This window comes from Macaca fascicularis, chromosome 12, assembly GCF_037993035.2.
Source record: "Macaca fascicularis isolate 582-1 chromosome 12, T2T-MFA8v1.1".
Classification (NCBI taxonomy): Eukaryota; Metazoa; Chordata; class Mammalia; order Primates; family Cercopithecidae; genus Macaca; species Macaca fascicularis.
This window is the reverse complement of record NC_088386.1, coordinates 1,220,075-1,246,020: the sequence shown is the minus strand read 5'-3', so window position 1 is coordinate 1,246,020 and position 25,946 is coordinate 1,220,075. Positions and strand designations below refer to the sequence as shown.

At 54.5% G+C, this 25,946-nt stretch overlaps 1 protein-coding gene and 1 long non-coding RNA gene across 6 annotated transcripts in view; one reads left to right on the top strand and one right to left on the bottom strand.

Moving 5' to 3' along the window:
- The window catches only part of ARHGEF4 (Rho guanine nucleotide exchange factor 4), a 212,053-nt gene extending 188,591 nt beyond the window's left edge, over positions 1-23,462 (bottom strand). For all 5 annotated transcript variants that reach the window (XR_012421003.1, XM_005572808.5, XM_045366850.3 and 2 more), the window contains exon 1: positions 23,355-23,462. Coding sequence is in view for 3 of the 5 variants with exons in the window: in XM_005572808.5 (XP_005572865.3) it covers positions 23,355-23,393 (39 nt within the window). In the remaining 2 variants the exon portion in view is untranslated. The remainder of the gene's footprint in view (positions 1-23,354) is intronic.
- Positions 23,463-23,536: 74 nt separating this feature from the next.
- On the top strand, positions 23,537-25,532 carry LOC141408158 (uncharacterized). Its single transcript, XR_012421004.1, has 2 exons — positions 23,537-24,057; positions 24,345-25,532. It is a non-coding gene; the product is annotated as an uncharacterized lncRNA (long non-coding RNA).
- The last annotated feature ends 414 nt before the right edge of the window (positions 25,533-25,946 follow it).

The window sequence follows — 25,946 nt, the reverse complement described above, 5'->3', positions numbered from 1 at the left end:
AGGGAAAAGAAAAGATGACTGGAGGAAAAAAGAAAAAACAGCAAAATACCTGTCTTTGACTTTATTCACCATCACGTGGAAAAGAAACTAGACGTTTTCTGAGAGGATCAGAAAAGAGAAAGATGAGCAGTCGACAGCAGTGCAGCGGGTCCCGAGTGTGGGATCTGGAACGTGATTGTGGCACATCACTTCATACCTAATGACCAGGTCCTTCCATCTGGAAAATAACCATGATGACTAGGAGGAGGAGGTGACACAACCTGCCTCATGTGGGAGGAACGGCCTGAAAGGATGTTTCCGAGGCTCAGCAACGTTCTGGCAATAACTGCACCGTCAGTGCTGAAAGTATTATTAACAGGAGAGAGATTTCCATTTAATACAAGGCATGACTTTCCAGCAACTGGGCTGTACCACATCTCCCGGGTTACCCCAGAAGGCACTCAAGGAGGCTGCAAAGGGGAGTACTTGGTAAATACCGGACACGACGCTGCGATAGTCCCTCATGTGCACAGTTCTCTAAATCCCTGTCATTGGTCTGCCTGTCTCGGAAAGCCCAGGGCAGTTTCCTCCCTCTTCTGAGATGCCTGTTATGACTACTCCAGCCCTCCCTAAATTCTTTAAAAATGTGAACTCTGGTTGTAGATTTCATAACCAAATCCTTGCTTATGTAGCAAGTCCCTCCTCTGAGGACAGGCAGCACAACCTCTCCCTGACATCACTGTATCAGCTTTGCATACAACAAAAACCTTCAGGAAACACTGGCTGGTCAGCTGGCTCTGCTCCCACAACACACAGCCGTGTGCGTCTCCATCAAAGGAAAGGTGCTTCAGACAGCTGCCATCACTCACACACTGTTTAAAAAGGATCTGTTGAGCTATAATTCACATACCATACCAATTACCCACTTAAAGTAGACAATTGAGTGTTTTTTAAATAAATTCAGAGTTGTGCAACCGTCACCACAATCTACTCTTAGAACATGTTTGTTCTAATACTTGCTGTATTTTTTGTTTTTGTGGTTTTTGTTTTTGTTTTGAGACAGAGTCTGGCTCTGTCGCTCAGACTGGAGTGCAGTGGCATGATCTCGGCTCACTACAACTTCCACCCCTTGGGTTCAAGCAATTCTCCTGCCTCAGCCTCCCGAGTAGCTGAGACTACAGGGGTGCACCACCACGTCCAGCTAATTTCTCGTATTTTAGTAGAGAAGGGGTTTCACCAGGTTGGCGAGGCTGGTCTCAAACTCCTGACCTCAAATGATCCACCTGCTTCGGCCTCCCAGAGTGCTGGGGTTACAGGCGTAAGCCACCGCGCCAGGCCGAAACCCCATACTTCTTAACATCCACTCCCCACTCCCCTCCAACACTTCACCCCTCACCCCACCCCAGGCAACTACGAACTGACTTTCTGTCTCTACAGACCTGCTGATCCTGGGTATTTCCTATAAATGGAATCATGCAATATGTCGTTGTTTGCGGCTGGCTCCTGTGACTAGGCATAACTATTTCGAGATTCGTCTATGTTACTGCATGTGTCAATAACTCAATAACTATTGCTGAGCAGTATTCCACCTCACGGATATGCCATAATTTGTTAATCCTCTCAATTGGTGATAAAGATTTGAGTTGTTCACGATTTTGAACTACTATAAACAGAGTTGCGTATTCGTGTCCAAGTCTTTGTGTGGATGTATCTTTCGTTTCTCTCGGATAAATGCACAGGAGTGGAATTGCTGGGTCATGTGGTAACTCTACATTTAACATTCTGAAGAACTACCAAATTCTGAAGCAGATGCACCACTTTACAATCCTACCAGGAATGTATGAGGGTCCCAGCTTCTCCGTATCCTTGACAACACTTGCTGTATTTTTTATTAGTCATGTTGATGAGGCTGAAGTGGTAGCCCACTGTGGTTTTCCTCTGCATTTCCCTAATGACTAAGATGCGGAAGAAATTTTTATGTGCTTATTGGCCATTTGTATACCTTCGTTGGAGAAGCGTCTATTGAAATCATTTTCTATTTTTAATTTTTATTAATTCAGGTTCTCTCACGAGGGTGCATAATCCTTTGCCTACTTTTATTTTTTAATTTATTTTTATTTTTTATTTCCACAGGTTTAGGGGGAACAGGTGGTGTTTGGTTCCATGAATAAGTTCTTTAGTGATGATTTCTGAGATCTTGCTGCACCCATCACCCGAGCAGTGTACACTATACCCATTTACCCCTCATCCCTCTCCCACCCTTTCCCCCGAGTCCATAAAGTCCATCATACCATTCTTACGCCTTTCTTTACCCACTTTTAAATTCAGGCATTTGTGTTTTTATTATTGAGTTGTACAGATTTTTTTTTTTTTTTTTTTTTACTTTTTTTTGAGATGGGGTCTTGCTAGGTTGCCCAGGCTGGTCTCAAACTCCTAGGCTCAAGTGATCCTCCTGCCTTGGCCTCTCCAAGTACTGGGATTACAAACATGAGCCACCACACTTGGCCTGTAAGGATCATTTATTATTTTCTGGATACAAATTCTTTATCAGATACATGATTTTATTTGAACATTTTTGGTTTTTTTTTTTTTTTTTTTTTTTTTTGGTTTTTGAGACGGACTCTTGCTCTGTTGCCTGGGCTGGAGTGCAGTGGCACAATCTCAGCTCACTGCAACCTCTGCCTCCTTGGGTTCAAGCAATTCTCCTGCCTCAGCCTCCTGAGTAGCTGGGACTACAGGCACATGCCACCATCCCTGGCTGATTTTTGTATTTTTAGTAGAGACGGGGTTTTACCATGTTAGCCAGGCTGGTCTCGATCTCCTGACCTCGTGATCTGCCTGCCTCAGCCTCCCAAAGTGCTGGGATTACAGACGTGAGCCACCGCGCCAGGCCTGGGGGCTGGTTTTATGGCCTAGTACATGGACTATATTTCTTTTCTTTTCTTTTGAGACAGAGTCTCACTCTGTTGCCAGGCTGGAGTGCAGTGGCACGATCTCAGCTCACAGCAACCTCCACCTCCTGGGTTCAAGTGATTCTCCAGTGTCAGCCTCCCAAGTAGCTGGGATTACACGCCACCATGCCCAGCTAATTTTTAGTAAAGACAGGGTTTCACCATGTTGGCCAGGATGGTCTCGATCTCCTGACCTCGTGATCCATCTACCTTGGCCTCCCAAAGTGCTGGGATTACAGGCATGAGCCACCACACCTGGCCCTTGGACTACATTTCATATGCAATTGAGAAAAATGTGTATTCTACTTCTGTTTGGTGGAGCATCCTACAGATGTCTGTTAGGTCTAAAGGATTTGTAGTGCTGTTCAAGTCTTCCGATTTTCTGCCTAGTTGCTCTATCAATGAATGAAAGCGTGATCTCCAAATATTGTTGTTACATTGTTTGTTTCTCCCATCAATTCTGCCTGTTTTGGCTTCATGTATTTTGGGTTCTGTTAGTAGATGCACATATGTTTATAATTGTTATATTGTCTGGAGAGATCTAAACTTTTATCATTCTAAAATATCCCTCTTTATCTGTGGTAAAACTTTTGTTTTAAGATTTCTTTAGGCTGATATTTGTATAGCTACTTCAGCTCATGCAGTTATCATGGCATGTTTCTCCACCCCTAACTTTCAACATATTTGCATCTTTGAATCTAAAGTATTTCCTGGCCAGGTGCGGTGGGTCATGCCTGTAATCCCAGCACTTTGGGAGGCTGAGGCGGGTGGATCACCTGAGTTCGGGAGTTCAAGACCAGTCTGACCAACATGGAGAAACCCTGTCTCTACTAAAAAAGAAAAATATAAAATTAGCCGGACATGGTGGCGCATGCCTGTAATCTCAGCTACTTGGGAGGCTGAGGCAGGAGAATTGCTTGAACCCAGGAGGCAGAAGTTGCAGTAAGCCGAGATTGCGCCATTGCACTCCAGCCTCGGCAACAAGAGCGAAACTCCATCTCAAATAAATAAATAAAATAAATTGTAAAAATTAAGTATCTCCTATAAAAAGATATAGTTAGATCTTTTTTATTTTTTTAAAGAAAAAATTCATTCTGACAGTCTCTGCCTTAGTTTGAGTTGTTTAACACATTATCGGCATGGTTACATTTATATCTGCAGTTTTGATTTTTGTTAATTTTTATCTGTTTTGTCTTTTTGTACCACAGTTCTTCCTTTTGCATTTAGTGAATATATTCTAGTGTGACAGTTTAATCTTTTTAATGCTTTTTTACTATGTAAGTTCTTTTCTTAGTGCTTGCTTAGGGCTTACAATATTCATCTTAGCTTGTAAAATCTACTTCAGATTTACACTAGTTAATTCTAGTCAGATATAGAAACTTTAATATAGAGCTACTCTCTTCTTTGTGTGTATGTGTGCACTACTCTTCCACATATTGTGTTTCCATATGTTACAAATGGATCAATACACTGCTTTACATAATCTTATGTCTTTTTTAAGGAGCTGAGAGGAAAGTATATATTTATAGAGTTTATTACGTTAACATTTTAATTCCCCATTTCTGATTCTCTTCATTTATTTCCATGGATTTGGGCTGCCACCTGCTAAGCTCCACTGCAGCTTTGTTCACAGTCCCCTCTGTGCTTTTACTGTGAAGCTTTTTACATTTCTATATACCGTAGGTCCACCAATACAATGATATATGGTATTACATTTCTATATGCCATAGGTCCACCAATACAATGATATACGGTATTACCTTCCTATATGCCGTAGGTCCACCAATACAATGATATATGGTATTACATTTCTATATGCCGTAGGTCCACCAATACAATGATATATGGTATTACATTTCTATATGCCGTAGGTCCACCAATACAATGATATATGGTATTACATTTCTATATGCCGTAGGTCCACCAATACAATGATATATGGTATTACATTTCTATATGCCGTAGGTCCACCAATACAATGATATATGGTATTACATTTCTATATGCCGTAGGTCCACCAATACAATGATATATGGATTATTTTCTGCAATCACTTTCTGAACAGTTAAGAGAATTAAGAAAAAAAATATGCAATTGCACTACCTTTTGTAATTATCTAAATAATTACCTTTACTAGCAATCTCTGTTTAATCATGTGGATTTGAATTATTCTTTAGTGTCACCTGCTCTCAGTCTGAGGAATTTCCTTCAGTATTTCTTGCAAGGCAAATCTGCTAGCAACAAATTATTTCCATTTTCTTCTATCTGGGAATTATTTTATTCTATCCTCTCCTCTCCTTTTATTCCCATTATACATATGTTGGTGCACTTAATAGTGTCCAACATTTCCAAGTCTTTGTTCACTTTTCTTCATTCTTTTTTTTTCTGTTCTTCAAGTTACATAATCTCTATTCATTAAGTTCATTGATTTTTCTGCCAGCTCAAATGTACTGTTCAGCCCCTCTGGTGAATTTTTCATTTGGTTAATTTCTATTTGGTTAATTGTTATATTTTCCATATCTTTAACAATATTATGTACTTGAAGAGACATTGCTATCACACCTTCCTTGAATTCTTTATTCATGGCTTCCTTTAGTTCTTTGAACCTAGTTATAATAGCTGCTTTGAAGTCTTAGTCTGCTGAGGCCACCAATGACACCCCTTCAACAAGATGTTTCTATGACTTCCTTTCTTCCCTGTATACGGGTCACACTTTCCTATTTCTTTGCATGTCTTTTATTTTTTGTTTTGTTGTTGAAAACTGGACATTTCAGATAACATTATAGCAATTTTGATACTAATACTTGTCCTGTGGGTTACTGATATTGTTATGGTTGTTGTTTGATTGGTCAATTTGTTTATTTGTTTAAACTTCTGGTTGTCCAGGCTTTTGTTTTTTCTTAAAGTAAGCAATAAAGACTTATCTCAGCCGGCTTAGATTATTCCAACTGCACATTTCATAGAAAGCACTGGCTATGGATTGGCTCCTGAGAGATCATCTCTGAGGTCTTAGGATATCCTGCCTGCTTTTGTCCGCCTGAGGCCCTGGGGGACTGGAGTCTGAACAGTCCAGTTCAGTCATGCAAGTATGTATGACTATGTGACTGACCCCAGTAAAACCCTGGGCACCACGGCTTGGGGAGCTTCCCGGGTTGTCACACTTCGTATGAGTTGTCACACATTGTTACTGAAGATTAAGCACTGCATGCCACTTCCTGGGAGGGGACACCTGGAAGCTTGCAGCTGGTTTCTCCTGGACTCCACCCTCTGTACCTCTTCCCTCTGCTGACTTAAATCTGTGTCTTTTCACTGTAACAAACCATAACCATGAGTACAACAGCTTCTCAGAGTTATACTCACGGCCCTGGATTGTCAAGCCTGAGAGTCGTCTTCGTGACCCCCGACTCACGAACCTACCAGCTTCCTCTTAGTTGCTTTCCACTAAGAGCTGCACTGCTTTCGGCAGTACCCTTAAGGCATGGAGTTCTCCAACTTTTTGTTTCAAGTAAAAAGTCAGACTCCTCCAGCAAAGCTGCACGGCCTGCCTTTCCCCCGGGCAGAAGCCCTGCATCAGAACAGAGCCGGGTGTGGGGGCCTGCTTTTCCCGATAACAGCCCCCCTCTACCAGCGGACACTGGCTGGCTGGCAGTCCCTGGTCTTCCTGTCTCGCCCCTCCTGTCATGGAACATCCATCCCGTGAGTGAGACGAGACAGGGGGCACTGGGGCCGCGGCATCCCAGCCCGCTGTGCCTGGAGCGGGCCTCCACCCTGTAGTGTGGGTTGGATGTGGAAGTGATCCCAGACTTCTCAGCAGCACCTGCCACTAACAGAGCTTCTGCAACATGGAGCTGGGGATGAGAATGCCAGCAGCCTGACCCCAGTCCTGCTCGGCTTTCAGACCTCTCTCCCATCCTGCGGTCTCCTCCTGAGACTCCCGGAGTTCTGCACACTGTGCTCACTCCTGGATGTCGGCCTCCGTGCAGGGCATCCCACCTTCTGGGTCAGGCTCCCCCCACCCACCCCACAGTCAGTTTTGCCCGGAGACTCCTCCAGCTCACAGTCCCCCTCTACCCCTGCCAGCTCACAGTTTGGCCCGGGGGCTCCCCGTCCCCACAGTCAGTCTCATCAGGGCATCGCTTCATCCGTGCAGCCTCCTTGGAGGTCCTGGAGGCAGAACAGCGCCCTGATGTTGTGCCTTGTGCCTGTGCCCTGCCTGACACCATGCTGTGGTCTGGTATCACCTGTCCATCCTCTCAGCTCCCCGAGACTCTCCTTTCCCCTTTGACAGGGTTGAGAGTTTCCTTTCGTGGGCTCCCCACACCAGCCATGCCCTGGTAATCTCTCTCACTGCACAGACGATTGCTGTGGGCCAGCCCACCTGTCTCCACCACTAGACCCATGAGCTCGTCAGAAGGGAGGGCCTGCCTGAGCCTCTGCATCCCCAGCCCCGCGCAGGGCGTGCTGTGGAGCAGGTGCTCAGCCCGTTCTTGAAAGAATAAAAGCTGTGGGGTTGGAATGGTTCATCTCCCCCGCTGTAAAAATAACATCTGGAATAATTAATAAAATAGCTATGGATAAAGTGCTGCCATGTGCCCTGTGCCTTTTAGACATTATTTAACCCTAACATGAGGCAGGTCTGATTGCCTGTATTCTCCAGGTAAGGAAACTGAAGTTTAGGACAGTTAAGCACCAACCTAGCCGGTGGTAGCATTTGAATTTGGACCAGGTCTCCAGCTTCTATAAACATTCACTCACGATGTTTCATCTGGGCCGTACACAAGCCCAGAGAGACTGGCAGAGCAGGTCAACGCCCCTGTATTTCCTGCTGGCTGTGTCTACGGAGGCCCTGGGAGGGTCAGGACCTTGTTCCAGCTCACGGATGAGCTGAGAACAGCAGCAGTTGGAAGGATCACAGTGGCCAAGAGCCGTGTCATCACCCTTCTTTGTGTGGCCCACAAAGTGTCGAGCTCTGCCCTGCTGCTCTGCAGACAGACTGGAGCCCCCCAGCCTGTCCACCTCACCTTCTCGGATAGAGACCGTGTGCAGCCACCCACTCAGGCCCAGAGCACCTGCACAGTGGGCGAAGGGCAGGCCTCGGCAGTGCAGCAAACTCCCCAACCCGCAAGAACCGCGCCGGGTTCCGGCTGAGAGCACGTGCTCACCCCACTCCCAGCTGCCCGTCTCGTGGGAAGATGTAAGCTTCCTTCCCCTGGGAAGACTCAACAGCCTGAGCACCAGCGCTGCACGGCTGACGGACACGAACCAGGGCTGCTGCGGAGCTGGCGCCAGCACACTCCTGACAGTTGGCGCCACCGACAGATGCATCCAGATTGGTGTCCTCTCTGCCCTGCATTCCCAGGTCACAGCTGCCAGGGCAGGAAAGGCACATGCTGGCCCCTGGCAGGTCCTATCCCAACTGCCCTTTTCAAAGTGCAGGCACTTCTCCGCTCCACAGCGGTCAGGACTCCGGTGTTCACAGCACAGAAAGCCGGTGGACGCAGGTCCTGCCTGCCCTCCCACAGCTCTGCAAGGGGACTCAGCAGGGTGGTTTTTTGGTGGTGCAGCAGAATGAACTTATTCTAAGGAGCTGAGTGAACGGCCCGAAGTTGGAACTAGGGGGCTGCCCAGGCTACACCGAGGGCCTGAAGCCCCTCAGGCCTTCGTGGGACAGAAGCCTCTCCCTCTGACAGTGCCCCACGGAAGCGCACGCATGACAGAGACCCAGTAGCCTTCCGAGGGGGTCTCGTTGGAAAGACTGCACCGTGGCAGGGGTTTGATGCTGACTCCCGCTTCCCCTTCCCGTGTGGCTCTGCTCACCTCCACGTGCACCTCAGTCCCCTGTCTACCGAGGGAGGCCCCATCATGAGGGCATTTGAAGGTAGGGATGTGGGGTAGGGACACCACCCTGTGGCCCACTGCACCCCTGCTTGGGGCGCTGTAGCCCCCACACTCTGCCCTACTTCCCATGGGCTATGTGCCCACCTTGTGGACACAGACAGCCCACCTGGGGGAACCTGTGTCCTTGCGGCGGGAAGTGTCGGGCAATGTGGAATTGGGAGTCCGAGCAGCAGCCGTGTGGATGCTGGCCGTGGATGACGGACAGCTGGAGAGGCTCCCAGAACTGGGCTCGTGGAGGGAGCAGAGCAGAGCCAGCTCCCAGAAAGCCCCTGGCCACGGGCAGCAGCAGCTGCCTGGGCAGACTTGGGACACGGGTATCACCAGAAACACCTGCTCTCCACAGTGCCCTGAGAGGAGACCCCTCTCCATGAAGGGTACCAGAGACACAGCAGTGGCCAACGGCTCCTCCTTCCTCAGGTACAGACAGGCCTGATCCCACACTTCCCACGTGAGAGGCTGCCCCTCCCTGGGGCACTGGCCCAGCCGCTCCTGCGAGTCCCTCTGAGGATGCCCTAGAAATGTGGGCTGCTTTGAGAACCCCCATAGGGCCAGGAGGCCGACCCAGCAGTAGGGAAGCCTCCCGGTGGGGTGAGGGCTCGGGACCTCCCTGAGATGCCACACGCTGGCCCCAGACCACACGTGCAGTCACAGCATCCTGTTTCCTGCTTGCAAAGATGGCACTCAGTCAAGGAGCGCTTTTCAGGGGGAAGAACAAATCAGTATGTTAAATGTACACATCAATTATAAATGCATTTTCATTTCAAAAGTGTTATACTGTTTTTTTAAAAAGTGTATCCTAGGCTGGGCAAGGTGGCTCACACCTCTAATCCCAACACTTTGGGAGGCTGAAGTAGGCAGATCACTTGAGGTCATGAGTTTGAGACCAGCCTGGACAACATGGTGAAACCCTGTCTCTACTAAAAATACAAAAATTAGCTGGACATGGTGATGTGCACCTGTAATTCTAGCTACTCAGGAGGTTGAGGCAGGAGAATCACTTGAACCTGGGAGGATGAGGTTGCAGTGAGCTGAGATCATGCCACTGCACTCCAGCCTGGGCGACAGAGCAAGACTCTATCTCAGAAAAAAAAAAAAAAAAGTGTATCCTAGATCACGGAAAGGAGGTGTGTGACAGTCGTCCCTCTGCTCAGAGATTGAGGGTCTCCTCCTTCAAGTTCCAAGGCAGACAGGCAGCCTGGGCCAGCCTGTGGGGTGTCCCCCAGGAGCAGAGTGGCTGCCAAGCCCCACCTCACGGGCCAGGGCACTGGGCCCCCAGGCAAGGCTGTCTCTTAGGGCAGCAAAGGGGGTGACCCTCCCTATAGGGCACAGAAAATTTCCCTGCATCCTAAAGCCTCCCAGCCCTGCCTGCATCTCTCTGCCCCTCTGACGTGATGTTAAGCACCCAACAAAACAGCGTGTTCTTGCCCCAACGTGGCCCAGCTTTGTCATCACTCTCCCATTACTCTTCAGGGAGCTCCGGGAGGTGGGCACATTGAGAAACAAACTGAAGTTGGGACACTGAGAGGGGTCATGGAGCCAGAACCCAGTCTCCAGATCCCAAGGGAGGGTGGGAAGAGGTGCTCTCGACGGGGGCTGCGGACCCAAGGAGGAGGGGGACAGCAGGGGAGTCCCCACCAACTGTCCTCTCCTCCTCTGCCATTGGGGGGGTGCACAGGTGGGCAGTGCCCCCAACTAGCTTGGCTGGCATGGAGGGTCTGAGGTGCCTAGGGCTCGCTCAGCCTCTCCAAGACACAGCTCCCATTCTGTCCGCCACCCTCCAGCTCCAGGACCGGGGCCAGTGCCTGGCACCTCTCCTTCAGGACCCGCCACCCCTGAGCCTCACTGCCCCACCCAGACCGGTCTCCTGTGCCCTGTCTCCCTCTCCCACTGACCCTGACAACCAAGCATGTCCCCTCGGGGCCTGGTCTCCCTGCAGACCGGGAGCCAAGCGTCATGTGACTGGAACCCTCACTAAAACGTGCACAGAGCCCCGGTTCCACTCAAAGCTCCAAGCCCGGCACCAGAGGGAGGAAAAAACAGGATCACTCAGGTGCTGTCCTCAGGATCTGGGGATTAGGAGTGGAAGCCTCCCTGCCGTCCACCGGCTCCTGGGCCCTGGGAATGCCAGGCAGGAGGCGCCCGCACACCCACATGGGGAGGGTTTCCAGCGCCAGCACTCAGAGCCTTCCCTGAATTCTCACAGGCTGCCAACCTTGACTACCAGGAGGGCTCAGAAGCCCCTGTCCAGGGGCTACAGGTACATCTTGCTCTCGGCCTGACCTCCCCGGCACCCAGCACGGGCCTGGACTCTAACAAGACTAGGTAAGTGCTGTGGGGGATGGAAACGCCGGACTTGGGGGCGAGTCGGTATGCTGGGGCAGCGCACAGGGGTGCTGTGTGGGGATGGAAACGCCGGACTTGGGGGGCGAGTCGGTGTGCTGGGGCAGCGCACAGGGGTGCTGTGTGGGTATGAAAACGCCGGACTTGGGGGCGAGTCGGTGTGCTGGGGCAGCGCACAGGGGTGCTGTGTGGGGATGGAAACGCCGGACTTGGGGGGCGAGTCGGTGTGCTGGGGCAGCGCACAGGGGTGCTGTGTGGGGATGGAAACGCTGGACTTGGGGGCGAGTCGGTATGCTGGGGCAGCGCACAGGGGTGCTGTGTGGGGATGGAAACGCCGGACTTGGGGGCGAGTCGGTGTGCTGGGGCAGCGCACAGGGGTGCTGTGTGGGGATGGAAACGCCGGACTTGGGGGGCGAGTCGGTGTGCTGGGGCAGCGCACAGGGGTGCTGTGTGGGGATGGAAACGCCGGACTTGGGGGCGAGTCGGTGTGCTGGGGCAGCGCACAGGGGTGCTGTGTGGGGATGGAAACGCCGGACTTGGGGGGCGAGTCGGTGTGCTGGGGCAGCGCACAGGGGTGCTGTGTGGGTATGAAAACGCCGGACTTGGGGGCGAGTCGGTATGCTGGGGCAGCGCACAGGGGTGCTGTGTGGGGATGGAAACGCCGGACTTGGGGGCGAGTCGGTATGCTGGGGCAGCGCACAGGGGTGCTGTGTGGGGATGGAAACGCCGGACTTGGGGGCGAGTCGGTATGCTGGGGCAGCGCACAGGGTGCTTCGGACGCGATCCTGGCCTGAGGCCCTGCTGCCCCATGGGGTAGGTGGGAGCAGCCCAGAGCGCAACTCTCCACAGGTCTGCCGTAGCCCCTCTGAGGTCGGGAAGCCTCATCCTTCAGGCCAACGCCACCCACCCTGTGCAGATGGTCTGCTCCCACCCTGGAGACTGGCCACGGCCCACCCTCCCTACCCACCTGGGCAGAGGCCCCCTGTCCTTGGATGACTTTCCTCCCTCTCCTCTGGAAGAGCCCCTGCAACCACGTGGCTCCCTCAACCCGCGGCCTCCACTCAGCTGGTCAGCTTCGCCCACAGACAGACCCCAGCCCAGTGGCCCAGCTCCAATCCCATACACTCCTGAGGCTCAGACCCAGCCTCTCAGAGGGGCTGTGGGGAGGGTCAGGGCACACAGGCCCTCGTGCCAGGGGCAGCGCAGCCAGCACAGGGATGGGCGCACTGGCTGTGCTGGCAGACTGGTCTTCAGGGCCGCCTTCCATGCCTGACTCACCCGCAGGTCTCTAAGCCAGCACTGTTCCTGTGAAGCCTCGTCTGACGTTTTCTAAACTCTAGAACTCAGAGAGAAAGGGGACCTGGGTGGACCCAGGGAAGGACAGGACACCGAATGTGCCCCTGCTTCAGGGGGTCAGGCCCTCGGAGCCAAGCGTGGGGGTGGAGAAGCAGCTGAGGCCACAGCATTGAGCCCTCAAGGTTTGCAGGTAAAAAGGAACATTCCACAAACGTCAGCGCACGTGACTGTCACAGCCATCTTACAGAGAGGGACCCCTATCCCCGTTTTACAGATACAAAAACTGAGGGATGAATGATTAAGTCACACCAAATTTGCACAGTGATGATCTTTTGGTGCCTCCAAGTCTGATGTGGTGACTGAAACCTCCCGTCTTCCAGATGCCTCTGGGTGCCCATGAGGTCTCAATCATTTCCCCCGGCCTCCTCTGTATTGAGGCACTCATACTCCAGCTGAAAAGCAGATTCAAGAGGAAGCAGGAGGCCGGGCGCGGTGGCTCAAGCCTGTAATCCCAGCACTTTGGGAGGCCAAGGCGGGCGGATCACGAGGTCAGGAGATCAAGACCATCCTGGCTAACACGGTGAAACCCTGTCTCTACTAAAGACACACACAAAAAATTAACCGGGTGTGGTGGCGGGCGCCCGTAGTCCCAGCTACTCAGGAAGCTGAGGCAGGAGAATGGCGTGAACCTGGGAGGTGGAGCTTGCAGTGAGCCGAGATGGTGCCACTGCACTCCAACCCAGGCGACAGAGCGAGATTCCGTCTCAAAAAAAAAAAAAAAAAAAGAGGAAGCAGGAGACATCTCTGGTTACTAACATCACCCAGTTTGTCAGATTAAGCTCAGGCACTGAGCAGTGTCCGGAAAGGCCAGATTCTTGGGAGGGGAAGGGTAGCCTGCTTCTGGAGGGTGCAGCCGGCTTTGGGGCAGGGTATCCAGCAAAGGCGAGGCTGGGAAAGAGCCTCAGAGTCGCCTTGACTGGACCCAGTGTGTCGGGAATCCACACGGGGCTCTTAGCCTGCGCACATCAGAATTACACCCCGGCTTTCCCTAAAAGACCTGCTCAGGCCTCCTCTGGAGAATCAAATCTGGGGTCTAGAGAGCTTGGCACATGTCTATGGATATGGTGGAGACACACCCTGTGTATCTGCCGACCGGTCAGGCCCTGCTTCTCCTGCTAAACACACCGGTGTCACGGAACTCGACCCCCTGGGCCCCACAACTCCCACCTTATGACGGATCAGGAGGAGCAGCCTCTCTGGACTCATGTCTGAGCACAGATAAACATTCATTGCCCCGACCACAGAAGCCCCATCAATGCCCTGCACCAACTGCCTGAGTGTCCCAGCTGCCTGGCTGTCCAGCTCTGGCCTGGCTTCCTTCCTCCTTCTGCTAAAGACAGACCTCTGACCCTAGAGCTGCCCCCGCACCTCCTGAGAGCATCCATCCAAGCAAAGTCCAGCTTCCACAAGCCCCTCTCACCAGGCCCGAATCCTGCCCTAAGTCCCTTCTCTCTCGCCGTCCCATGTTGCTCTCCCCACGTGCACCTCCCCACGGCAAGCCCCCGCAGGCAGGTTCCTGAGGGTCTTGGAGGGAGGGTGCTGGCCTGGGGGCGCTGAGAGGGAGGACTGGCTTACACTACACAGCCAAGCGGGGCAGGGAGGCTGGCAGAGGGCCAACAGCCTGGTCCTGCCTGGCAGTCGGTGTGGGTGGCTCCTGGGAGCCCAGCACCCGAGGTGAGATGACTCTTGGGTTGTGGGGGCCTCAGATGACCAGTCACCCCAGGCTGACAGTCCCCAGGCCCTAGGCCCTGGCAACATCAGCCGGCAAGGACACAGCACTGACGCACAGACAGGCTTGGTTCGAGCTGAGCACTCAGCTGAGGAAGCCCGAACCACTGGTCTCTGTGAGCCTGGCTCATTGCACTGCCCGCCTGCTGCCCCAGGATCGTCCTGGGCTCCGTGCGTGGGGCACCCAGGGAGCGGATGCAGGAAGGGGCTTATTTGAGCTCTCAGAGAAGGTCCTGGGCAACAGACCTTGAGCCAGGCCTGCAGGGAGATGGCCGCCTTCTGGCCGAGGTGGGCCTGGCTTGATCGAGGTGTAACTGATACACAACAAACTCACACACTGGAAGCACAACCTGAGGGTTTCGACAGGTGCAGAGTCAGCAGCAAATGTCCACTGCCTCTGTCCTTCCTCAGCCGCCCTCCGGCTCCCGCCCACCCTCACCTGTCCCCAGGCAGCCACCTGTGGGCTTTCTGTCACTGTAGGTTCGCATTTGGGATCACACCGTAGGTCTGGCTTCTGCCACTGGGCCTGGTTCCCTGGAGGCCAGTCTGGACTGGTGTGTAGGGCAGCAGCTCCCTCCCTGCTAGTGCTGCTCTGTGGATGTGCCGCCCTGTGAGTCGCTTTCAGCTTTTCTCACAAGCTTGAGTCCTTGCACAGAGGCAAACTGCCACACCTGACCCAGCTTCTCCCACCGGCCACATCCATGGTGCTCTGAGGCGGATGTTCTCCTGGTCAGCGTGCCTCTGTAAAAACACACTTTCTTGGCCGGGTGCAGTGGCTCGAGCCTGTAATCCCAGCACTTTGGGAGGCCGAAGTGGGCGGATCACGAGGTCAAGAGACCGAGACCAGCCTGGCCAACATGGTGAAACCCCATTTCTACTAAAAATACAAAAATTAGCCGGGAGCAGTGGCTGGTGCCTGTACGGGGTTCCCACGATCCTCCTGTCTCAACCTCCCAAGTAGCTGGGACTGCAGGTGTGTGCACCATGCCACGCTAATTTTTTTAAAACATTTTTGTAGAGATGGGGTCTCACTATGTTGCCCAGGCTGGTCTGGAACTCCTGGGCTCAAAAGGCTCCCAAAGTGCTGGGATTACAGGTGTAAGCCACCATGCCTGGCCAAAAACTTACTTTCTACCTAGAGCAGGAACTCTGGCCGGCAACATTAGGCAGCAGCAGCAGCATCACACTTGGCCAAGTTTCAGAGATGGCTTTTCATTCAACTCCACTGGTTCTAAAAAAAACACGGTGGGCCGGCTGGCTCACGCCTGTCATCCCAGCACTTCGGCTGGGATGGGCTGTTGGCTCCGAGGGTGGGGCCAGGGGGGCGGTGCCAGGGGGCAGGGCCAGGGTTCGGAGCACTACCTGTCCTAGGGAAATGCGCTGAGTCTGTGTGCGGCCAGGTCAGAACCCCAAGGAGGCCCTGAATCCAGAGGGCCCCCGGTTGATGTTTCTGGAGACATGAACTCCTGAAACCTTCTCTCCAAAGTTGGGTGGAGCACAGCCTGCTCTCCAGGTGTGGGCTGGGCACAGCCTGCCTCACCTCTGCGTGCCTGCCCTCCCACCGGCTTCGGTCAGGTGTCCTCAGCCCTTCCTGAGACTCTAGCCACTGTTTATAACCTGGGGAGGCACCAGAGCCTGCGGAGGATCTGAATTCCCTCTGGGTTTCCCATAGGAGTCACTGACCCCAAACGTTTTGTTTGCTTCTCCCACTGAGGGCAACCAGCTCCCTGGGTCAGGAGAAGTGCTGTGTCTCTCTGGAGCCCGTATGTGACTTCCTCACCTCTGAAATGGGCTGCCCCTCACCTTCTGCCGGTTATAAGGCGGTGAGGTTTAAACCATATTGCCCATTGGCCCGTCCCTGGCCGCGGGACCCTCATGGGGATGGTGCTGCTCGTGAGGCCCTCCAGCCCTCACGTTGCCCTGTTGTAAAGGAGGCCAGGCACCTTTGGAGATGTCAATCACGGCCCAACAAGCAGGGGGAGCTTGAGAATGTGTGTTTTACAGAGGGACCATCTGGTGAGGTCAGGGGAGACCCCAAGGGGGCAGAGGCAGGGTCTGGAGGAAAAGCACAGGTGGGACCCGTGCCCCCACCTTGGAAGGGCAGTGTGGGAGAAGAGGCCCATAGCAGGAGCAAGCACTGGTACCTCTGAGCAGCAACGCAGCCAAGGTTGGTAAGTCCAGGGTGGCAGGAGGCACAGCCCAGGGGAGGCACCGAAGGCCTCCTGGCAGGCAGCTGGCTCCCCTGTCGGGTCTGCCCTGCCCACTCCGTCATGCAGGAGACCAGCCTCTGTAGGGTTCAAGAGGGCAGCCTGCCCTGGCTCAGGGTCTCCAGCCTTGGGTTCCTGCTGAGACCTTCACCCAGAAGAGTTCAAGGATGTAGGTGGCTCCCTGGCAGAGGCCCCAGGAACCTGGAGTTTATTTAGACCCTCCTTCCCCCACAAAAGCGGAGGGGCCCAGTGAGTCCTAGTGGGACTTCTCAATCGTATGCCATGAGTGGGTATTGGCTGCCCCGTGCTGAACAGCTGCCAGGACTGCGGAGAGGAGGAGGTCCCAAGATAACTGAAAATCTGGCCCCATCTATCTTGGAAATAGAAAGGAGGCAGATATCCTCTCGTCCTACCCTCTGGCAGCTCAGCTAAGCCTCAGCCAGAACCCTGGCTCATGAGGACAGACCCTCACCGCCTACAAGAGGTGACAGGGGGTGTTGTCAGCAGAGCAGTGGAGCCCACGCCCGGGGCAGCCCCACAGTCCCCACTGCACTTCGCCCCCTTCATCCCTGCACAAGCTGAGCCAATGAGCTACCCCCAATCTGCCAAGACGTTCTTTCTTTTTTCACTTAACTGGAGCCCTTTTCTGTCTTTGGCAATCAAGATCCTTCACTAGTAAAGAAACTGGTACAAGGATCCCTGCTGGTAAGATATCTGCAGGAAGGTGGGGAGGAGGGCTGGGACTGGGGATTTCACCTGGTTGAAGCCAAAAGCCGTGGAAATACATTACCACTGTGGAAGACAGGGAACTCCGACATCCCACTGCCTGCATGGCCAGCCCCTAAATAAACCATAAATGGTGGCCAAGTGACTACTGGGTGCTTTGGCGGGGAAACAGCTCTTGCTACAAAATCCAAATGAAAGGCATGGAGAATCCAAGGACTGCCGGGTGCGCTTGCTGCTTCTAACTGCCCTGTACAGCTTCAAGTGAGGCAATAACATCCTCTGTCCTAGCAGGGCCTCTCTACCACTCCACATAAAGTACGAGTATCTCTTCTTTCCTGCAGCCACCGGCCTGAGATATCCCTGAACCAAAAGCAGTCTGACTCCACTAATCTGCAGACTGGCTCTACCGACCTGCAGACTGGCCCCACCGACCTGCAGACTGGCTCCAACGACCTGCAGACTGGCTCCACCGACCTGCAGTCTGGCTCCACCGACCTGCAGACTGGCTCCACCGATCTGCAGACTGACTCCACCGATCTGCAGACTGGCTGGCGCATTACACAGACAGAGGATGTGTTGTTCCCTTGCTCCTCGAGTGACAGTCAGGGTACGGTTTGGGAAAGAGGGGGACCCTCACCTTAGGAGTGGGGATGCACTGGGGGCTCACACCCCACTGAACCCTTGCTCCTCTCTCTGGCTGCTTCAGGCTGTTATGCCCTCCCCAGCGAGTCACCCTGCTCTGCTCATGCCCACCCTGGCCCCTTTCCCTGCCTCCAGGCGAAAGAGCAGAGTCAGATCCCAGCATGGCCAGGGGAACCAATTACAAGTGAAACCATCAGGGAAAAGACTCATGCTTCAGAGAATGAGGACTGTGCCAACATACACCAGCAAACAACAGGGAGAATGGTGAGAACGGGTTTGGAGCATCCCCAACCCTTGGGGAAGAGCATCACCCCAGGCCAGGGCAATGTGCTGCTGCAGGTGCGCCCGCCATGCTGGAGGCCAAGAGCCAGCAGGTGAGCTGTTGGTCCCCTGAATCCTCAGCTTGACAGTGGCCCCACAAAGTGAAACTGAAAAGCCAGAATGCCTTGAAGGAATCAGAATCCAAGAATCTGAGGGGATACAGTGCTGATGGAGACCGACCAAGAGCAACCTGCACAGCATCCCTCACCATGTCTCCAGGGGAGCCAAAAAGACCTGTGCCAGCCCAAAGCACCAAGAAACACTTAGGAAGGGGAACGCCAACCGCTTGGAATATTGCCACAGACCTCGTTCTCTGTCAGCTGGAGACGATCACGGGAGACCTTCCCGTTGGTGGAAATTCTACAGATGAGAACAGTGAGGCACGACAGAGGATGGGAGGAAGCACTCAGGTGCTGGCAGCCAGAGGAACACCAGGATGTTCTCACGCTCCTTGGCACTGATGACTCACCCACGGCGCTGCTAGGACTGAAATCGACAGGTAATGCCAATAGGGTCCTATTTGATGTGTGTAATACTAATAGAAATGTGGAAAAAAAAACTTTTTAGGCCGGGCGCGGTGGCTCACACCTGTAATCCCAGCACTTTGGGAGGCCAAGGCAGGCAGATCATGAGGTCAGGAGTTCGAGACCACTCTGGCCAGCATAGCGAAATCCCGTCTCTACTAAAAATACAAAAAATTAGCTGGGCATGGTGGTGTGCGCCTGTAATCCCACCTACTTGGGAGGCTGAGGCAGGATAATTGCTTGAACCCGGGAGGCGGAGGTTGCAGTGAGCTGAGATCACACCACTACATTCCAGCCTGGGTGACACAGTGAGACTCTGTCTCAAACAAACAATCACTTTTTAAAACTAGGTCTAGTAGGCAGCAGTCTACCATGAGTACCTAAAACAACATCTGGCGCATAGTAGGTGTTCGACAAATATTTGCTGAATAAACTCCATTGCCGCTTGCCCAATTCCCAGATTTTGCTCAATAGACCCAAAACTCCTTGAGTTCTGGGGAGGCTGGTCACCTGCGTAACACCACAGGTGTATGCTGTGAACCTTCCAGAGCCTCCTAGACAGGGAAGTACCTGGACCTCCTGGCACCACTGAGGGCTGGTTCTGAGCTGACACTGTTTCTGGCAGCCCAGGATGTCTCCAAGCCTGCCACCAGGAGTGAGGCTTGCCAGAGGCAGTGGCACGCAGGCTATGACGAGAGCGGTGCCCTGCGTCCACCTCGTGGCAGCCCACTGGGATCCCAAACCTGTCCTGTGACAATTTCCCTAGCTCCTGAATGCTCAGGTGATAAGCACATGCCAGGGCGTGGCAAGAACTCCATCGTGGCTCCCTGAGCCATGTGTGGAGGCTTCTATGGTGGGAAAGGCTACGTGGATGGCTCTGCAACACCCTCCCCTCCACAACTGTGGCTCATGAGCAACACTTCATCTCTGGAGATGGAGAAACCACCAGCACCCAAGGCAGAAAATGCGGCTGCATTCCCCCTTAACTTGCCAGGTAGGCTCGTGCAGGAGACACGGGGCCTTGAAGATGCAGCGGACGGCTATGGGCTCAATCAAGTGCATTCTCTCAACAGCTGTGCTGTCCCACTTATGACCTCCCTAATGGACTGAACCTGTCACAATCCTTGACATAGTACAGAGCCACTGACTGGATGAAAACTGTCTCTGTGTGTGTGCACCTGTATGTACACCTGTGTGTCTGCGTGTGTGCCTGTGTGTCCCAAGTGTGTATGCCTGTGTGTCTATGTGTTGCCTGTGTGTGTGTGTGCCCGTGTGCACCTACGTGTGCCTCTGTATGCCTGTGTGTGTTCCTGTGTGTGTGTTTCCTGCTGCAGTACTCAGGAATCCATGGAAGTGGGTTCACTTCCCTGTCATGGGGCACAGCATCCCACCTTCATGACATGTCTTGGCTCAATGATTCTGTGCCACAGTTTAGCCAACAACGACCTTGACTTTTCTCTCCCGAGGACCTCATGCGGGCCTTCTGCACACTGCTAGGTCTTGGAGGAAACCAAGTAGCAAAGTACCCTAAGTGTCAGGACATACATGTACCAGAGTGCAGGACACACATTCTATGAAAATACAGGGACCTGCCACTTCAGTGATGGCTCCAGGCAGGCAGCAGGCATGTCCAGCTATCTGGAACATTTTGAAATACCCCCTCGAAAGCCAAAGTCATGCTTGGCACACACGATGCTGGGAGGGCCTCTGGATTTTTGAGACAACATATTTTCCTCTTGGGTGTGCTGCTCCTCTGACTCATTTGCTGGGTGACCCCCAAGGTGGTGCAGCTGTGTGGGCCCCTGGCAGGTGCAGGCTCTCCGAGTGGTCTGCCTGCACGGGGAGGGACTCTGCCACACGGCTGTCATGCCCCACAGATCCCACAGTGCCCAACGTGCTCGAGCAGATCTGTATGCTGTGTACAGTCTGCACCAAGTGCCACCAGAAGTCACACCTGGGGCCTTGGGGTCCTCCTCCTGGGCTTGGTGGAGACTCGCTGCATCTCGGCTAACAGAGTCTGACTGGGAGACCTGGACAATCTGAGGTTCCCAGAATGAAGTGGGCCTTTTCTGGCCCAGTCCAGCACCCATCATCAGGGGAACCTCATAGGACCAATCCCTGGGGACACTAGGAGGCACCAGGCAGTGACTCAAGCACGTAGCTCCCCTGCCCGCCCCACAGCCTGTGTCCTCATGGGGTATTCCTTACGACCAATGTCCAAGAGGAGTAAGTATGAACTACGCTGTCGGTGGCTCGGCAAGGCCCACTCACACGGCCAGAAGTGGACTGCTGTGCCAGTCAGAGCCCCTCCCATGTGGACAGCAGAAAGGAGACCCTCTGAGGGGCACAGTTGATCTCCCTGTGGTGTGCATGCGGAGGCCTCAGGTGTCTCAGGACCTACAGGGACCTGAGGCAGACACATGGCAGAAAGTATGGAAAGTCCTCTCCGAACAGATGGGGAACTGGAGGACAGCGTGTCTCTGCAGTACTTTCCCAGGAGCCTCCCAGGCAGCAGCACGCAAGGTGGCTGAACAGAGATGTCCAGCGGCTTCTCCTCCAGCCACACTCTGCCTGCTCCCGGAGCTTCTGGGGCCAGCTGGGTGACTCAGATTCTGCCCAGGCATCTCAGATTCTGTCCAGCCACCTTCCCCTCACCTGGGCAACTCCTTGCCACCCTTGCTGTGGCTGCAGCAGAACCAAGGTCCAGGGCTCACCATTTCACAAATACACTCACATTTCCTTATTTCTTTCCTTCTTTCCTTCCTTCCTTCCTTCCTTCCTTCCTTCCTTCCTTCCTTCCTTCCTCCCTTCCTCCCTTCCTCCCTTCCTCCCTTCCTCCCTTCCTTCCTTCCTTCCTTCCTTCCCTCCCTCCCTCCCTCCCCCCTTTCTTTCCTTCCTTCCTTTTTTCTTTTTCTCTTTTTTTTGAGATGGAGTCTCGCTCTGTCACCCAGGCTGGAGTGCAGTGGTGCTAACTTGGCTCACTATAACCTCTGTCTCCCGGGTTCAAGCAATTCTCCTGCCTCAGCCTCCCAAGTAGCTGGGATTACAGGCGCCCACTACCAGGCCCAGCTGATTTTTGTATTTTTAGTAGAGATGGGGTTTCAACATGTTGGCCAGGCTGGTCTCGAACTCCTGACCTCAGGCAATCCACCCCCGACTCCACCTCCCAAAGTGCTGAGATTACAGGCATGAGCCACTGCACCGGCCCACACTCACATTTTCTAATAAAACCTTCACACTAACCCTGAAAGGTGTGGAGGGCGTGGAATCATCACCCACATCTTTCAAAACAAAGACCCAGGTGGTTATGTGACTGTCCCAAGATTGCACACCTCCTCAATGACAGAGTCAGCATTTGAAGCGGGTCTGAGCTCTTCCAAGCCATCTCCTGCACTCACCAGCACAGGTTCCCGAAAGGCCGCCTTCTGCCCTCTCCACTCTTGATGCCTGTATCACTTCATTATCGCTGGGGGTGGGAGCTGATGCCAGGCCCTCAGAGGGGCTGAGGGCAGGGCTCCTGCAGGTCTGTCCTGGGTCACCTGGCTTCCTGCCCCTTTCACCAGAGCTCTCGGCCACAGAACTCCGACCCCAACCTCTAGTCTTCAACTCTGGGAGGAGGTGACAGCACAGCCAAGTAGTGCGCCCTCCCCCCCTCCCGCCCCTCCCGCTCCAACAGCCCCACACACGTCTGCCTCCACCTGGACCCGCAGCTGATAGCTGGCGGCTCTTCCCCGCCTCGCCTTTCATCCAGTTGCTCCCCCAGTCGGAGGCCAGCACCACCGGCGTCGCAACCGCCCTCCCGCTTGCTCACCTGGGGAGGTGGGGCTTGGCAACCTGTGGCCGGCCACCCCTGACAGTGCCCCGGAGCCCCCTGCCCACTCTGGGGTTCCCGTGGGGGCAGCGAGGTGGAGGCGTCCCAACTGAGTAGGTCTGGATGGTGAGCGGACCCGGAAATCGGGCCAGAGAGGGGGCACCCCGGGCAGGAGCCCAACAGCTCCGACCCCAGTTCCAGCTCCTTGTCGCTGCTGCGCCCTCACGTACCCTCAGCCCGGGGAATAACACAACAGCAACCACTTCTTCGGCACCCACCGGGCCGGCACCAGCCCTCCTTCCCGAAACAGGCGGTACTGCGCCAAGCGGCAGAGGCTCCGAGTGCCCCGCGCGCCCAGGCCGGTCCCGGCAGAGACTCCGAGTGCCCCGCGCGCCCAGGCCGGTCCGGGCAGAAGCTCCGAGTGCCCCGCGCGCCCAGGCCGGTCCGGGCAGAGGCTCCGAGTGCCCCCGCGCGCCCAGGCCGGTCCACGCAGAGGCTCCGAGTGCCCCGCGCGCCCAGGCCGGTCCAGGCAGAGGCTCCGAGTGCCCCGCGCGCCCAGGCCGGTCCAGGCGCGGGGAGGCCGGTTCAGGCGCTCGCCCTTGCCCCCTCAGGGGCTCGCCCGGGTCCGCCGTCCCTACCGCCCCCTACGGAGCCCCCTTCTTCCCCGCGCTCTAGGGGGCCCCACTTCGCAGGACGCCGCCTCCGGTCTGCACGTCGGAAAGTTGGGAGCGGCGTGGAGCCGCGAGGGTGTCCCCACCCACCGGGTGCCCAGGGGACGGCCCCGGGCGCAGCGGCCAGCGCAGGCTGTGCTCCTCCCCACCCGCGCAGGGCGCCGCGAGCCCGACCGCAAGTCCTGGACGCCAGCTCTCACCTTGAAGAAGCTCCGGAGGAAGTGCACGACGCTGAGCATGGTGGCCGCCGGGTCGCACGGAGCCCGGCCGCAGCACTACGCGCCTCCCCGCGCCGCGGAGCCGGCTCCACCGACACCGCCCCGCGCCCCGCCCTAAGGTCCACCCCGGCGCCCGCTCTGGGACGCTCCGCCCCAGCAAACCTGGCCACTCGAGGCGCGTGAGGGTTTCTGAGCGCGTCCAGGCTCCTGCCCCGCCCGCCCCCCGGCTTTGGTCACCCGCGGGACTGGGCACGCACAGACACACAGCGAGCTGGCCACAGACCCGGCCCACGGGCCCCCGGGATCGTCCCGCCCAGCGGAGCTCCTGGGCCGCCTGGGAGCCTAGGAGTGTCTTCTCAGAGAGAAAGCAGCAGGCGGCTTGCATTTGCACGTCTCCAGTTTGGCGCGGGTTCCCTCGGCCTGCCCTCCGCACAGGACACTCAGGTGCCTCCGCCCTCCTGGGGGCAGGGGCGGCCTCTCTGCTGAGTTGTGATTGTCAAGCTCGGAGAACTTTCAGAGCTCAGTCCGCCCAGCGTTCTTGTTTATCAATTGTGGAAACGGAGACCCAGAGAGGCTCCGCAGCGCGCCGGCACTCACACGCCTGCTGGGGACAAGTGTGGACTAGGATACCTGGGACCGAAGTCTTGGCTTCCAGCTCCCTCTTGTCTCCCACCTACCTTTCCAGGTATGTCTTGCAGATAGGATGTGAGTGAATAGTCACACCCATAACCGTTCAGGAGCGCAGCTTTCTGCTAAGGGGCAAAGGGAAGTCCTCGCTGCTTTCTTTGCAGGGGTTAAGGAGGCGGGGCCTGCCCAGGAAACTCTAACCAGCCCTAGGACGGCACTATTTTAAAATCAGAAGAAAAAAACTGAGTATAATAAAATAATAATGAGTCTAGCCTGGAGTATATTCATAAAGATGAATATGAATGCAGTTGTAAACTCTAATTTTAAATGTTTTATTTTATGCAGGAAGAGGCCCACGAAGGTTAAGACCCCAGGGCCCATGTGCACCGTACTGCAGCCCTGTTCTGTCCACCATTTCTGGGATCGGCGCCCCACAGAGGAAGAGCATCTGCCCAGACTGGCCCTTTGCACCCCCGCTCAAGCCTTGCACCCACGCCCAAGTCCTAGCCCCACTGAACGCTATGCCTGGTCAGCAGTGCGTGTCCAGGGGTGCTGGTAGTGTGTGTATTTTCCCTACACCCAACCTGTCTCTGCCTCTCCCCAGGCCCTCAGAGCAACCAGGCCAGGGCGAGAAGCTTGGGAGATAGAAACCCAGAGGACGCACTGTGAGGCCATCTGAAGATCCTGCGTCCCCTGTCCCACCCTTTTTGTCACCCAGGGTCCATGACTGTGCCAGAAGCACGTCCCTGAGGCCCATGGTGGTGGGAGGAGGGCGTGGGATTGGGATCTGGCCACCTGGCCGTGCTGCACACCAATTGTGTAATCATGATCATCTGCTCTAAACACGTATCTTTAACATTGGAAAGGAATGACCGTCTGGTGGGGTTGCCATGGAGAGTACGTGAGAAATTAAACCTCACAGGTGCTCAGCAAAAGTTAATTCCCTCTTCTTTGAAGGCTTAAAGCGCTAATCCCCTGGAGGGTCCAGTGAAAATACACAACACCTGGCCACAGGTTCCATTGTTATCTGGACTCCTCTGTCTGACCAGTGGACAGCCCTGGACCTGGCTTCTCAGACCTGAAATCAGAACCACGTAGAGGGCACCATAGAGCTTAGGCTGCTGCCTCTCACCGCTGCCACCCTGGCGCAGGATCTGGGGTGGGGCCTGAGGATTTGCATTTTAACGTGTTTCCAAGTGACCCTGAAGCTGCGGGCACTGGGACCACACTTAGAGAACCCCTGGTTCAGGCTCTGGAGCATGGGCCAGCCTCCCTGTGTAGCAGAGGATCAGACCCCAGCTTGGAGGATAACTGTCAGGGTGGCTCCATTCATCAGGCATCTGCTGTGTCCCCGCATGCCCAGATCCCTGCCACAGCGCAACCTCCCTGGAGGAATGACATCCAGTGCTCAAGGGGAAATAAGTTAGAGGTAGTTTATGTCTGTCTTTTCGTTCTGGCGAACACGGTTTTAGGAGGATTTTACTGTACTGTGGTATGCTCTCTCTTTTGCCAATATTAAAAATAAGAAAGACAGGCCTGTTTGATTTGCTGAAGGATTTGTACAATAGGGTTTCTAGTCAATGGAGCCTCCCATGTTTAAATATGACCCCGACTTCATGTCTGCCACATATAGCAATTAAACCGGTTCAGCAGCATAGGGGGGTGAAGTGAGTGGTAGGAGAGAAAAACATTGCAGCAGGTGCCAAGTGGCAGGGAGAATGTGGGCACGGGGTGGACTGATGGAGCTTACAGGGGCCTGTGCTTTCCTCGCTGGGCAGCCTGGGCCACCCGCTTTACTTCGCTGACCCAGGGACCACAGGCTCACATAGACACAGACCTACACTACCAACTGGGGCCTGAGTCACAGAAGACAGAAATTTCCCCTGGCTACTGAAGCAGGAAAGGGAGTTTTGCAAGAAAATGGAGTAAGGCATAGGCAGGTGGAGG